Source organism: Oncorhynchus keta, chromosome 15, assembly GCF_023373465.1.
Source record: "Oncorhynchus keta strain PuntledgeMale-10-30-2019 chromosome 15, Oket_V2, whole genome shotgun sequence".
Lineage (NCBI taxonomy): Eukaryota > Metazoa > Chordata > Actinopteri > Salmoniformes > Salmonidae > Oncorhynchus > Oncorhynchus keta.
Window position 1 is genome coordinate 21,320,312 of NC_068435.1, and position 14,859 is coordinate 21,335,170.

The 14,859-nt window shown below is 50.3% G+C and overlaps 1 protein-coding gene across 2 annotated transcripts in view; it reads right to left on the reverse strand.

Moving 5' to 3' along the window:
• The window catches only part of LOC118370781 (neuropilin-1a-like), an 80,530-nt gene that overhangs the window by 45,531 nt on the left and 20,140 nt on the right, over positions 1-14,859 (reverse strand). For both annotated transcript variants that reach the window (XR_008065180.1, XM_035755921.2), the window contains exons 3-4: positions 11,280-11,461; positions 1,876-2,103 (exon numbers count right to left, since the gene is read on the reverse strand). Coding sequence is in view for 1 of the 2 variants with exons in the window: in XM_035755921.2 (XP_035611814.2) it covers positions 1,876-2,103; positions 11,280-11,461 (410 nt within the window). In the remaining variant the exon portion in view is untranslated. The remainder of the gene's footprint in view (positions 1-1,875; positions 2,104-11,279; positions 11,462-14,859) is intronic.

The following is a 14,859-nucleotide window of genomic DNA, read 5'->3' on the forward strand; positions in this document are numbered from 1 at the left end:
TCTGACAAAACATTCTATCGTGATCATGTGACAACCATTAGAGGATAACTGGTTGGAACTTTCCGATGACCTCAGGTCTCACCTCGTTTGTGACTTTACACCTTGTGTCAAAAACAGACGTGACATGTCAGGTAGCAGAGACTATGGCACGTCCACAGTGTTTATCATTAACACGTGTTCACAGCCAACATAGAACAGGTCTGGTACAGAATAAATATCTCTCATCTCCAATTATGTGTCAACAATTGTCTGAAGCTTCTCCTTTTCCCTTTTTGTTTCCATTTCAAATACATTGCGTCGACTTCCATCTGGGATGTCAAGCATGTACACACCTCGATCACAAAGCTTTGGCAGACCCCGGGACAGAAAACACACAGGTCTATAGAGAGACATGGCCGGCCTGGCTTGTTTACAGCACTAACCCAGCTGTGAGGTGTGTGATTGTTTGGTCCTTGTGTGTTTCTATAGGGCTGTTTCCCAAATGGCACCGCATTCCCTATTAAGTGAACTACTTTTGAGCAGGGCCCATTGCGATCTGGTCAAAAGTAGTGTACTAAATAGTGAACAAGGTGCCATTGGAGATGCAGCCCTAGCCTGGCAAGGCCCTAGTATAGAGGAAGAAGTCTCAGGGAGCCAGACAAAGCAATGTGCCCAGCCAGGCACTCCTCTGATGCTTGTCAATGTACATTTCCTCCCATTCTCCTCAGACCCAATCACACAACAATGGAGACTGTGCAATGCGGTCAGTGAAACAACATCATTGTAGACAATGAATAGTGTAGATTATGCCTGTCTCCTTAATGTGCTGGGCTAAATCAATCTGTGTGGCCTGGTGGATGAAAAACAAAAGCGCTGCTGGCTGGTGAAACAACTCTCTCTCTTTCTCTCTCAATTCAATTCCATTTCAATGTAAGGGCTTTATTGGCATGGAAACATATGTTAACATTGCCAAAGCAAGTGAACTAGATAATAAACAAAAGTGAAATCAACAATACAAATTAACAGTAAACATTACACTCACAAAAATTCCAAAAGAATAAAGACATCACAAATGTCATATTATGTGCAAATACTTAAAGTACAAAAGGGAAAATAAATAAACATAAACATGGGTTGTATTTTACACTGGTTGCCCTTTTCTTGTGGCAACAGGTCACAAATCTTGCTGCTGTGATGGCACACTCTGGAATTTCACCCAATAGATATGGGAGTTTGTCAAAATGTGTGTATATATGTAATCTGAGGGAAATATGTGTCTCTAATATGGTCATACATTTGGCAGGATGTTTAATTGCAATATTGTAATTATTTCACCACTATGGCCTATTTATTGCCTTAACCCCCTTATCCTACTACATTTGCACACACTGTACATGGACTTTTCTATTGTGTTATTGACTGTATGTTTGTTTATTCCATGTGTAACTCTGTGTTGTTGTTTGTGTTGCACTGCTATGCTTTATCTTGGCCAGGTCACAGTTGTAAATGAGAACTTGTTCTCAACTAGCCTACCTGGTTAAATAAAGGTGAAATATATATATATATATATATATATTTTAAAGGAGGTTAGGAAGTGCAGCTCAGTTTCCACCTCATTTTGTGGGCAGTGTGCACATAGCCTGTCTTCTCTTGGGAGCCAGGTCTGCCTACAGCGGCCTTTCTCAATAGCAAGGCTATGCTGACTGAGTCTGTACATAGTCAAAGATTTCCTTCAGTTTTAGTCAGTCACAGTGGTCACGTATTCTTCCACTGTGTACTCTTTGTTTAGGGACAAAGAGCAGTCTGGTTTGCTCTGATTTTTTGTTCATTCTTTCCAGTGTGTCAAGTAATGATCTTTTCTCATGATTTGGTTGGGTCACACTCTCACTCTCTCACCTGCAGGGAACCCATCCCAGATCTCCAGCCAGTCGTAGCGACACAGTGCCCCGGGTGGAGGGGTGGTGTCAGGCTCCATGTCGAACGTGTCAAAGTCCACCACGATCTCTGACATTTTGGGGGCGATGATCATGAAGGTACAGTCCAGGTTGTTGGGGTACTTGTCAGGGAAGCCTGGTGTCTTTATAACGCCCTTAGACGAGGTGAAGTTTCTAGAACACTCAGGTCCTGATGAGAAGATGGAAAAAAATATGCATTGTATGTTAAACTTTGCATGTCTTTATCCTGTTTTGGTATATAATATTTGGGTCCATGGCTGTAGTTTTGTGGCTTTATGTTTGTATTAAATGTATTAATGCTGTTATTTATCACCATAATCACTGTATTTGTCTGTAACACTAATCATACAGCAGTTGAGGATCTGAAAGCAAGCAATATGTTGCCATAACTACAATGTAGTCACTTGGATTTATATAAACAATTGTTAGCAGGGGTTCATGGGTTCCTGAGTCCATTTACTCCATTATCACTGAGGTGTCCACTGAGCCTGTTCCTATTGGTCACATCGTCAGTGCCACTGGCTGGCTCTGTCTGTGTTTTGACTGGGGGGCGCCTGGTATTTACTGACTGCTGCAGTCAGACACAAACACCCTGGGTTGTTTTTGGAGACTTTGTGGCCCGACAAACCCCTCACCCCCACTCCACCTCACTCCAACAACCCCTCACCCTCACTCCAACAAACCCCTCACCCCCACTCCACCTCACTCCAACAACCCCTCACCCTCACTCCAACAAACCCCTCACCCCCACTCCACCTCACTCCAACAAACCCCTCACCCTCACTCCACCTCACTCCAACAAACCCCTCACCCCCACTCTACCTCTCTCCAACAAACCCCTCACCCCCACTCCACCTCACTCCAATAAACCTCTCACCCCCACTCCACCTCAACCCAACAAACCACTCACCCCACTCCACTTCACTCCAAAAAACCCCTCACCCCTACCACCTCATCCCAACACACCCACCACCTCACCCCAACACACCTCTCATCCCAACAAACCCCTCACCCCTACCACCTCACCCCAACAAACCCACCCCAACACACCTCTCACCCCAACAAACCCCCTTGACCCTACCACCTCACCCCCACTCCACCACAACAAACCACTCACCCCCACTCCACTCCACCACAACAAACCACTCACCCCCACTCCACCCCAACAAACCGCTCACCCCCACTCCACCCCAACAAACTGCTCACCACCAATCCACCCCAACAAACTGCTCACCCCCACTCCACCCCAACAAACCGCTCACCCCCACTCCACCCCAACAAACTGCTCACCAACAAACCGCTCACCTCCACTCCACCCCAACAAACCGCTCACCCCCACTCCACCCCAACAAACCGCTCACCTCCACCCCACCCCAACAAACCGCTCACCTCCACTCCACCCCAACAAACCGCTCACCTCCACTCTACCCCAACAAACCGCTCACCTCCACTCCACCCCAACAAACCGCTCACCCCCACTCCACCCCAACAAACCGCTCACCTCCACCCCAACAAACCGCTCACCTCCACTCCACCCCAACAAACCGCTCACCCCCACTCCACCCCAACAAACCACTCACCTCCACTCCACCCCAACAAACCGCTCACCCCCACTCCACCCCAACAAACCACTCACCTCCACTCCACCCCAACAAACCGCTCACCTCCACTCCACCCCAACAAACCGCTCACCCCCACTCCACCCCAACAAACCACTCACCTCCACTCCACCCCAACAAACCGCTCACCCCCACTCCACCCCAACAAACCGCTCACCCCCACTCCACCCCAACAAACCGCTCACCTCCACTCCACCCCAACAAACCGCTCAACTCCACTCCACCCCAACAAACCGCTCACCCCCACTCCACCCCAACAAACCGCTCACCTCCACTCCACCCCAACAAACCGCTCACCTCCACCCCAACAAACCGCTCACCTCCACTCCACCCCAACAAACCGCTCACCTCCACTCCACCCCAACAAACCGCTCACCTCCACTCCACCCCAACAAACCGCTCACCTCCACTCCACCCCAACAAACCGCTCACCCCCACTCCACCCCAACAAACCGCTCACCTCCACTCCACCCCAACAAACCGCTCACCCCCACTCCACCCCAACAAACCGCTCACCTCCACTCCACCCCAACAAACCGCTCACCCCCACTCCACCCCAACAAACCGCTCACCTCCACTCCACCCCAACAAACCGCTCACCCCCACTCCACCCCAACAAACCGCTCACCACCACTCCACCCCAACAAACCGCTCACCCCCACTCCACCCCAACAATCTGCTCACCCCCACTCCACCCCAACAAACCGCTCACCTCCACTCCACCCCAACAAACTGCTCACCTCCATTCCACCCCAACAAACCGCTCACCCCCACTCCACCCCAACAAACCGCTCACCCCCACTCCACCCCAACAATCTGCTCAACCCCACTCCACCCCAACAAACCGCTCACCTCCACTCCACCCCAACAAACTGCTCACCTCCACTCCACCCCAACAAACCGCTCACCCCCACTCCACCCCAACAAACTGCTCACCTCCACTCCACCCCAACAAAGCGCTCATTGTACACATTATGGCATTTTACACATTCAAGTTCTACAACTGATGTACAAGACATTCGACACAACAAAGTTTATCTGCACAAAGATGCCTATGATGACAGACACAGTTCACCTCAGTCCAAAAGTCAGGGAGTCAGTCGACTGTCATAAAATAACATGTGCAAGCCCAGGTTACTGTTGTAATGTTGACTGATGTAGAGAAGATGAGATGACAGACGCACACAGTGTTGATGTGGGTCACTGACCCACAGGAGAGAGATGTGTCTCTCGTGTTGCTGGGCCAGATGTGACCTCTGATACATGAGAGCATGCAACATAAAAGAGAAGAGTAAGGGTTCCTCTCACTTGATGTTCACACAGGTGGCGTCATTATATGGGTGACATGATGAATGGCAGAGGAGAGGCGGGCAGGTTTTGATCTGGTTCAGCTGGTGTGAGAGAGAGTGTCTGTGAGAGAGAAAGAGAGAGAGAGAGAGAGTGTGTGTCAGAGAGAGAGAAAGAGAGAGAGAGTGTGTGTCAGAGAGAGAAAGAGAAAGAGAGAGAGAGTGTGTGATCTTGCCTGTACATTGTGTCTATCAACTAACCTCCTGCCAAACTCCACCCACTTGGACGGAGAACTTTCCCTGTTTAAGCCACAGTTTGATGTCGTCCTGGAAAAATGTCTGTCTTTCAAAACCACCAGACATGTGTTTTTGGTTTGAGGAATGTCAGTGAAACAATAGTGAGAGGAGAGGCCTAGATAGATATAGACTCATGGTTCTGTGGAACACCCAGTGTGTATCATTTATAAGACCACTGGTGCGTATTATGTGGTCAATGAGGGGAGGAGCTCTGGATATGGCGGCCGGATGTGTTCCAATCGTTCTGCATTCCAAATGGCACCCTATTGCCTATTTAGTGCACTTATTTTGACCGGGGGCCTATAGGGCTCAGCTCAAAAGTAGTGTGCAATGGAGAGAATAGGGTGCCATTTGGGACACAACCACATTCATCAGTCACCCTGATGATACACTATCTTTAACACAAATGGTGCTTGTCTTCATCATGAGAGCAGTTTATGACAATTTCCAGTGTCACTTTTCTCTCGTCGTAAAGATAGACCTATAGCCAGAGTCGTAGCTTGGCTTGTCACAGTATATTACACGTCCTAAATGGAAACAAAGCCATAGAGGTACCATATAGGGAGCAGAGCCATAGAGGGAGCAGAGCCATAGAGGTTCCATATAGGGAGCAGAGCCATAGAGGTTCCATAGAGGGAGCAGAGCCATAGAGGTTCCATAGAGGGAGCAGAGCCATAGAGGTTCCATGGAGGAACAGAGCCATAGAGGGAGCAGAGCCATAGAGGGAGCAGAGCCATAGAGGAAGCAGAGCCATAGAGGTTCCATAGAGGAACAGATCCATGGAGGGAGCAGAGCCATAGAGGGAACAGAGCCATAGAGGGAGCAGAGCCATAGAGGTTCCATAGAGGGAGCAGAGCCATAGAGGTTCCATAGAGGAACAGAGCCATAGAGGGAGCAGAGCCATAGAGGGAGCAGAGCCATAGAGGGAGCAGAGCCATAGAGGTTCCATGGAGGAACAGAGCCATAGAGGGAGCAGAGCCATAGAGGGAGCAGAGCCATAGAGGAAGCAGAGCCATAGAGGTTCCATAGAGGAACAGATCCATGGAGGGAGCAGAGCCATAGAGGGAACAGAGCCATAGAGGGAGCAGAGCCATAGAGGTTCCATAGAGGGAGCAGAGCCATAGAGGTTCCATAGAGGAACAGAGCCATAGAGGGAGCAGAGCCATAGAGGGAGCAGAGCCATAGAGGGAGCAGAGCCATAGAGGTTCCATAGAGGGAACAGAGCCGTGGAGGGAGCAGAGCCATAGAGGTTCCATAGAGAGAACAGAGCCATAGAGGTTCCATAGAGGGAACAGAGCCATAGAGGTTCCATAGAGGGAACAGAGCCATAGAGGGAGCAGAGCCTTAGAGGGAGCAGAGCCATAGAGGTTCCATAGAGGGAACAGAGCCATAGAGGTTCCATAGAGGGAGCAGAGCCATAGAGGTTCCATAGAGGGAACAGAGCCATAGAGGTTCCATAGAGGGAACAGAGCCATAGAGGTTCCATAGAGGGAGCAGAGCCATAGAGGGAACAGAGCCATAGAGGTTCCATAGAGGGAACAGAGCCATAGAGGTTCCATAGAGGGAACAGAGCCATAGAGGTTCCATAGAGGGAACAGAGCCATAGAGGTTACATAGAGGGAGCGGTTCCATAGAGGGAACAGAGCCATAGAGGGAGCAGAGCCATAGAGGTTCCATAGAGGGAACAGAGCCATAGAGGTTCCATAGAGGGAACAGAGCCATAGAGGGAGCAGAGCCATAGAGGTTCCATAGAGGGAACAGAGCCATAGAGGTTCCATAGAGGGAACAGAGCCATAGAGGTTCCATAGAGGGAGCAGAGCCATAGAGGTTCCATAGAGGGAAGCCGTAGATGGAACAGAGCCGTAGAGGGAGCAGAGCCGTAGAGGGAGCAGAGCCGTACAGGGAGCAGAGCCAGAGGGAGCAGCGCGTAAAGAGGGAACAGAGCCGTAGAGGGACCAGAGCCGTACAGGGAGCAGAGCCGTAGAGGGAGCAGAGCCGTAGAGGGAGCAGAGCCGTACAGGGAGCAGAGCCGTAGAGGGAGCAGAGCCAGAGGGAGCAGAGCCAGAGGGAGCAGAGCCGTAGATGGAGCAGAGCCGTAGATGGAGCAGAGCCGTAGAGGTAGCAGAGCCGTAGAGGGAGCAGAGCCGTAGAGGGAGCAGCGTGTATGGAGGGAACAGAGCCGTACAGGGAGCAGAGCCGTAGAGGGAGCAGAGCCGTAGAGGGAGCAGAGCCGTAGAGGGAGCAGAGCCGTAGATGGAGCAGAGCCAGAGGGAGCCGCGCGTAAAGAGGGAACAGAGCCGTACAGGGAGCAGAGCCGTAGAGGGAGCAGAGCCGTAGATGGAGCAGAGCCAGAGGGAGCAGCGCGTAAAGAGGGAACAGAGCCGTAGAGGGAGCAGAGCCGTAGAGGGAGTAGAGCCGTAGAGGGAGTAGAGCCGTAGAGGGAGCAGAGCCGTACAGGGAGCAGAGCCAGAGGGAGTAGAGCCGTACAGGGAGCAGAGCCGTAGAGGGAGCAGAGCCGTACAGGGAGCAGAGCCGTAGAGGGAGCAGAGCCGTAGAGGGAGCAGAGCCGTACAGGGAGCAGAGCCGTAGAGGGACCAGAGCCGTAGAGGGAGCAGAGCCGTACAGGGAGCAGAGCCAGAGGGAGTAGAGCCGTACAGGGAGCAGAGCCGTAGAGGGAGCAGAGCCGTAGAGGGAGTAGAGCCGTACAGGGAGCAGAGCCGTAGAGGGAGCAGAGCCGTAGAGGGAGCAGAGCCGTACAGGGAGCAGAGCCGTAGAGGGAGCAGAGCCGTAGAGGGAGCAGAGCCGTAGATGGAGCAGAGCCAGAGGGAGCAGCGCGTAAAGAGGTTACAGAGCCGTACAGGGAGCAGTGCCGTAGAGGGAGCAGAGCCAGAGGGAGCAGCGCGTAAAGAGGGAACAGAGCCGTAGAGGGAGCAGAGCCGTAGAGGGAGTAGAGCCGTAGAGGGAGTAGAGCCGTAGAGGGAGTAGAGCCGTAGAGGGAGTAGAGCCGTAGAGGGAGTAGAGCCGTACAGGGAGCAGAGCCGTACAGGGAGCAGAGCCAGAGGGAGCAGAGCCGTAGAGGGAACAGAGCCGTAGAGGGAGCAGAGCCGTAGAGGGAACAGAGCCGTAGAGGGAGCAGAGCCGTAGAGGGAGCAGAGCCGTACAGGGAGCAGAGCCAGATGGAGTAGAGCCGTACAGGGAGCAAAGCCGTAGAGGGAGCAGAGCCGTACAGGGAGCAGAGCCGTAGAGGGAGCAGAGCTGTAGAGGGAGTAGAGCCGTACAGGGAGCAGAGCCGTAGAGGGAGCAGAGCCGTAGAGGGAGCAGATCCGTACAGGGAGCAGAGCCGTAGATGGAGCAGAGCCGTAGAGGGAGTAGAGCCGTACAGGGAGCAGAGCCGTAGAGGGAGCAGAGCCGTAGAGGGAGCAGAGCCGTACAGGGAGCAGAGCCGTAGATGGAGCAGAGCCGTAGAGGGAGTAGAGCCGTACAGGGAGCAGAGCCGTACAGGGAGCAGAGCCGTAGAGGGAGCAGAGCCGTACAGGGAGCAGAGCCGTAGAGGGAGCAGAGCCGTACAGGGAGCAGAGCCAGAGGGACCAGAGCCGTACAGGGAGCAGAGCCAGAGGGAGCAGAGCCGTACAGGGAGCAGAGCCGTAGAGGGAGCAGAGCCGTACAGGGAGCAGAGCCGTAGAGGGAGCAGAGCCGTACAGGGAGCAGAGCCGTAGATGGAGCAGAGCCATAGAGGGAGTAGAGCCGTACAGGGAGCAGATCCGTAGAGGGAGCAGAGCCGTAGAGGGAGCAGAGCCGTACAGGGAGCAGAGCCAGAGGGAGAAGAGCCGTAGAGGGAGCAGAGCCGTAGAGGGAGTAGAGCCGTACAGGGAGCAGAGCCGTAGAGGGAGCAGAGCCGTACAGGGAGCAGAGCCGTACAGGGAGCAGAGCCGTACAGGGAGCAGAGCCGTACAGGGAGCAGAGCCGTAGAGGGAGCAGAGCCGTAGAGGGAGCAGAGCCGTAGAGGTAGCAGAGCCGCAGAGGGAGCAGAGCCGTAGAGGGAGCAGAGCCGTACAGGGAGCAGAGCCGTACAGGGAGCAGAGCCGTAGAGGGAGCAGAGCCGTACAGGGAGCAGAGCCGTACAGGGAGCAGAGCCGTAGAGGGAGCAGAGCCGTAGAGGGAGCAGAGCCGTACAGGGAGCAGAGCCGTACAGGGAGCAGCGCGTAAAGAGGGAACAGAGCCGTACAGGGAGCAGAGCCGTAGAGGGAGCAGCGCGTAAAGAGGGAACAGAGCCGTAGAGGGAGCAGAGCCGTAGAGGGAGCAGAGCCGTAGAGGGAGCAGCCGTAGATGGAGCAGAGCCGTACAGGGAGCAGAGCCGTACAGGGAGCAGAGCCGTAGAGGGAGCAGAGCCGTAGAGGGAGCAGAGCCGTACAGGGAGCAGAGCCGTAGAGGGAGCAGAGCCGTAGCGGGAGTAGAGCCGTAGAGGAAGCAGAGCCGTAGAGGGAGCAGAGCCGTAGAGGGAGCAGCCGTAGATGGAGCAGAGCCGTACAGGGAGCAGAGCCGTACAGGGAGCAGAGCCGTAGAGGGAGCAGAGCCGTAGAGGGAGCAGAGCCGTAGCGGGAGCAGAGCCGTAGAGGGAGCAGAGCCGTAGAGGGAGCAGAGCCATAGAGGGAGAAGAGCTGTAAAGGGAGGAGAGACAAATGCAGGCGCAATTTTTAAGTCATACATATGGCAGGTAGCCTCGAGGTGAGAGTGTTGGGCCAGTAACCGAAAGGTTGCTGGTTCAAATACAGGAGCCAACGATGTGAAAAATCTGTTGCTGTGCCCTTGAGCATGTCACTTAACCCGGATTACTCCAGGGGTGCTGGACAATGGTGATCCTGGCTGTGACCCCACTCCTCGTGGGTGTCTCAGGGGGACTTACACACGTGTGATTATTTCTTCTTCAAATCGTTCCCTATTCCCTATATAGTGCACTACTTTTGACTACTACTTTTTTAAAACAGTGCATTATATAGGGAATAGGGTGCCATTCGTCTCTCTAACACCCTCCCCCAACACCCCTGTCCTAGATTCAGATTCAGCCTATCTTTGCCAGAGCATTCATCTAATGTGCAGGTCACCCCTGAGCCTCCAAGGATAAACTGTCCATTAACTACATGAGCCTGGGGCTACCGCACCTGTCCCTCCCTCCCTCCATCCGTCCGTCTGTCCGCTCCAGTGGAAAATTCCCAGCTTCTCCCACTAGCACTTCTAGAGCCAAACGGGAGCAGGAACAACTCAGCAGGAAGACTTAGCAACAACAGGAAACCTGCTCCTACTGCATCCATCCCCATTCTCTAACAACCACAAGCACCAGGCGTGGACGGGAGAGATACAGGCAGAGACTCAGACAGCCAGGTAATGGGTTCCAAGCAGTGATGACTGATAGAGGAAGAAATCAGAGGATGGGCTCATTGTCATGACTGGAATGGAATGGAAAGGTATCAAACACATGGTTCCCGTGTGTTGGATGTGTTTGATACCTTTCCATTCCATTCCAGCCATTACAATGAACCTGGCCACCATTGGTTCCAAGAGGAGTAGAGAGGAGTCTTTTCAGGAGAGTCATTGTGTGTTGTACCTTCCTTATCAGATCTGTTATGATTGGCTCTCAGTCAGCTGGATAGAGAGAGACTGGCCGGGCTAATAGGGATTGGATAAAGGACATGGGAATGGGGTTCCTTCCTTTAAAGGCTGATATGAATGTTTACAGTACTCTCCCTGTCCTGCATCCTGCCCCCCGAGGGCCATTCAGGGTCCCTGGGTTCATTTGGCTTCAACAAGGGTGACCCACAGTACTGACGCTAGTTGTATAGGAAAGGATTAAGTAGCTTTAACTTTAGCTTGTAAGACCTTGAACAAAAGATTTAGCCTCTTAGCTGCGAATTCTAATTGGCCCTTAGTCTCCCATTGCCGTCAATGCATGACTAAGTGAGAATTCCTCTTAGGTGGAAGTTAGGATTCACACTTATCTGTATTTACATTTACATTACATTTAAGTCATTTAGCAGACGCTCTTATCCAGAGCGACTTACAAATATTTGAACAGTCAAACAAGTAATAACACATAATAGTAATAAATACTTTAGAAACGGTTCAACACCGTATCCAAAGAGGCTGACCTGTCTTGAAGACCTCGTAGCGCACTGAGAATCCAGCACCGGGAGACTCGTAGTCGGACACAAACTTGATTAGGAGCTCGTTGCCGCTGGAGATGATGGGGGAGGGGGCTATCTTCCCACAGAACTTCCCCAGGGTCGGAGCCTCCTCATCTCCACCGTTAAACACCTCCACATAGTCATACCTGAGGACACAGAGAGGGGAGTAAGACTTACTTATTGTACAACACTGCTGCAGTAGCTAAACAATAGCTAAACAATAGGTAAAAGGTAGCTAAACAATAGCTAAACAATAGCTAAACAATAGGTAAAAGGTAGCTAAACAATAGCTAAACAATAGGTAAACAATAGGTAAAAGGTAGCTAAACAATAGCTAAACAATAGGTAAAAGGTAGCTAAACAGTAGCTAAACAATAGCTAAACAATAGGTAAAAGGTAGCTAAACAATAGCTAAACAATAGGTAAAAGGTAGCTAAACAGTAGCTAAACAATAGCTAAACAATAGGTAAAAGGTAGCTAAACAATAGCTAAACAATAGCTAAAAGGTAGCTAAACAATAGGTAAAAGGTAGCTAAACAATAGCTAAACAATAGGTAAAAGGTAGCTAAACAGTAGCTAAACAATAGCTAAACAATAGGTAAAAGGTAGCTAAACAATAGCTAAACAATAGGTAAAAGGTAGCTAAACAGTAGCTAAACAATAGCTAAACAATAGGTAAAAGGTAGCTAAACAGTAGCTAAACAATAGCTAAACAATAGGTAAAAGGTAGCTAAACAATAGCTAAACAATAGGTAAAAGGTAGCTAAACAGTAGCTAAACAATAGCTAAACAATAGGTAAAAGGTAGCTAAACAATAGCTAAACAATAGCTAAAAGGTAGCTAAACAATAGCTAAAAGGTAGCTAACCAATAGGTAAAAGGTAGCTAAACAGTAGCTAAACAATAGCTAAACAATAGGTAAAAGGTAGCTAAACAATAGCTAAAAGGTAACTAAACAATAGCTAAACAATAGCTAAACAATAGCTAAAAGGTAGCTAAACAATAGCTAAAAGGTAGCTAAACAATAGGTAAAAGGTAGCTAAACAGTAGCTAAACAATAGCTAAACAATAGGTAAAAGGTAGCTAAACAATAGCTAAACAATAGCTAAAAGGCAGCTAAACAATAGGTAAAAGGTAGCTAAACAATAGGTAAAAGGTAGCTAAACAGTAGCTAAACAATAGCTAAACAATAGGTAAAAGGTAGCTAAACAATAGCTAAACAATAGGTAAAAGGTAGCTAAACAATAGCTAAACAATAGGTAATAGGGTGCCATTTGGGACATATCCTTGGCTTTACACACAGCTACTTCATCAGTTTGCCCAGGAGTTTGATTCTCAGGCACCTCTCTCTTTCTTTGTGTGTGTGTGTGTGTGTGTTGTTTGTGTGTGTGTGTGTTTGTGTGTGTGTGTGTGTGTGTGTGTGTGTGTGTGTGTGTGTGTGTGTGTGTGTGTGTGTGTGTGTGTGTGTGTGTGTGTGTGTGTGTGTGTGTGTGTGTGTGTGTGTGTGTGTGTGTGTGTAATTGCGTTCTCAGCTGAGCTCTCTGGGTTTGAGGTTTCTTTGTTTAAATCAGACTGCTAACACATTTATTAATTTGAGTTACTTAACCTTTTTTTTTTACCAGGTAGGTCAATGAAGAACAAATTCTTATTTCCAATTACGGCCCGGACATGTGGACCAATAGTATCTACTCTAACCACATGAACTCTTAATGTGAACACATTAACAGTTCAGCATTTTATGAATCCTGTGTAGTTGTTTCTTCCTAATCCCATGACTGCTGTGTCTACGCAGGCTTGATGATGACGACAGCTGTCTCTGTTCCACTCAAAAAAAGTTCCCATCCTCGGGTGGATTAAAGAACACCAATAAAGGGTTCCACCTCTCCACTTTTTGCATGGCTGCCTAAATGTAGCCTGGCTGCCTATATGTAGCCTGGCTGCCTAAATGTAACCTGGCTGACTGTATGTAGCCTGGCTGCCTAAATGTAGCCTGGCTGCCTAAATGTAGCCTGGCTGCCTATATGTAGCCTGGCTGCCTAAATGTAGCCTGGCTGACTGTATGTAGCCTGGCTGCCTAAATGTAGCCTGGCTGCCTATATGTAGCCTGGCTGCCTGTAGGTAGCCTGGCTGCCTGTATGTAGCCTGGCTGCCTAAATGTAGCCTGGCTGCCTGTATGTAGCATGGCTGCCTATATGTAGCCTGGCTGCCTGTATGTAGCCTGGCTGCCTATATGTAGCCTGGCTGCCTGTATGTAGCATGGCTGCCTGTATGTAGCCTGGCTGCCTGTATGTAGCATGGCTGCCTGTATGTAGCCTGGCTGCCTGTATGTAGCCTGGCTGCCTATATGTAGCATGGCTGCCTGTATGTAGCATGGCTGCCTGTATGTAGCCTGGCTGCCTGTATGTAGCCTGGCTGACTATATGTAGCCTGGCTGCCTAAATGTAGCCTGGCTGCCTATATGTAGCCTGGCTGCCTGTATGTAGCCTGGCTGCCTATATGTAGCCTGGCTGCCTATATGTAGCCTGGCTGAGTATATGTAGCCTGGCTGCCTGTATGTAGCCTGGCTGCCTATATGTAGCCTGGCTGCCTCCATATAGCCTAACTGTCACACTCACATACTTGCACACACACACATAATCAAACATGTTTTGTCTTGTATACTGAGTATATCATGTACAATTATAATGAATAGGCTTTGTTTAACAGATTGAACAAAGGAGAGGGAAAGATGGGGTTGGCACAACTGAACTGCTAAAGGAGTAGGGGTGGGAGGAGAGGGAAAGATGGGGTTGGCACAACTGAACTGCTAAAAGAGTGGGGGTGGGAGGAGAGGGAAAAATGGGGTTGGCACAACTGAACTGCTAAAAGAGTGGGGGTGGGAGGAGAGGGAAAGATGGGGTTGGCACAACTGAACTGCTAAAAGAGTGGGGGTGGGAGGAGAGGGAAAGATGGGGTTGGCACAACTGAACTGCTAAAAGAGTAGGGGTGGGAGGAGAGGGAAAAATGGGGTTGGCCCAACTGAACTGCTAAAGGAGTAGGGGTGGGAGGAGAGGGAAAAATGGGGTTGGCCCAACTGAACTGCTAAAGGAGTAGGGGTGGGAGGAGAGGGAAAAATCGGGTTGGCCCAACTGAACTGCTAAAGGAGTAGGGGTGGGAGGAGAGGGAAAAATGGGGTTGGCCCAACTGAACTGCTAAAGGAGTAGGGGTGGGAGGAGAGGGAAAGAAAACCCATTTGTTTCTATCTGCACCAGCAGGGAGGCACAATGTTACATTCTGTTCTAAGACACACCATTTTTAGGGTTGCATCTAATTTTAGGGCTGGGGAGTGACAGAGTGAGATTGCGCTGTGATTGTCTCTCTTGCCTATACCAACGATGTTAGTTAGACTGTGAGCTAGGCTGTGAGAACCATGAACTCACTCCCTGTACATTTGTAGGTCATATCAAGACTCATCATCACACCCACATTCAGTATGTCACATGTTGAACCCAGAACGAAGGAGAGCTCGGTTTATTGTTTTGAAAGTCTCTGGAAAAAGTACTCTA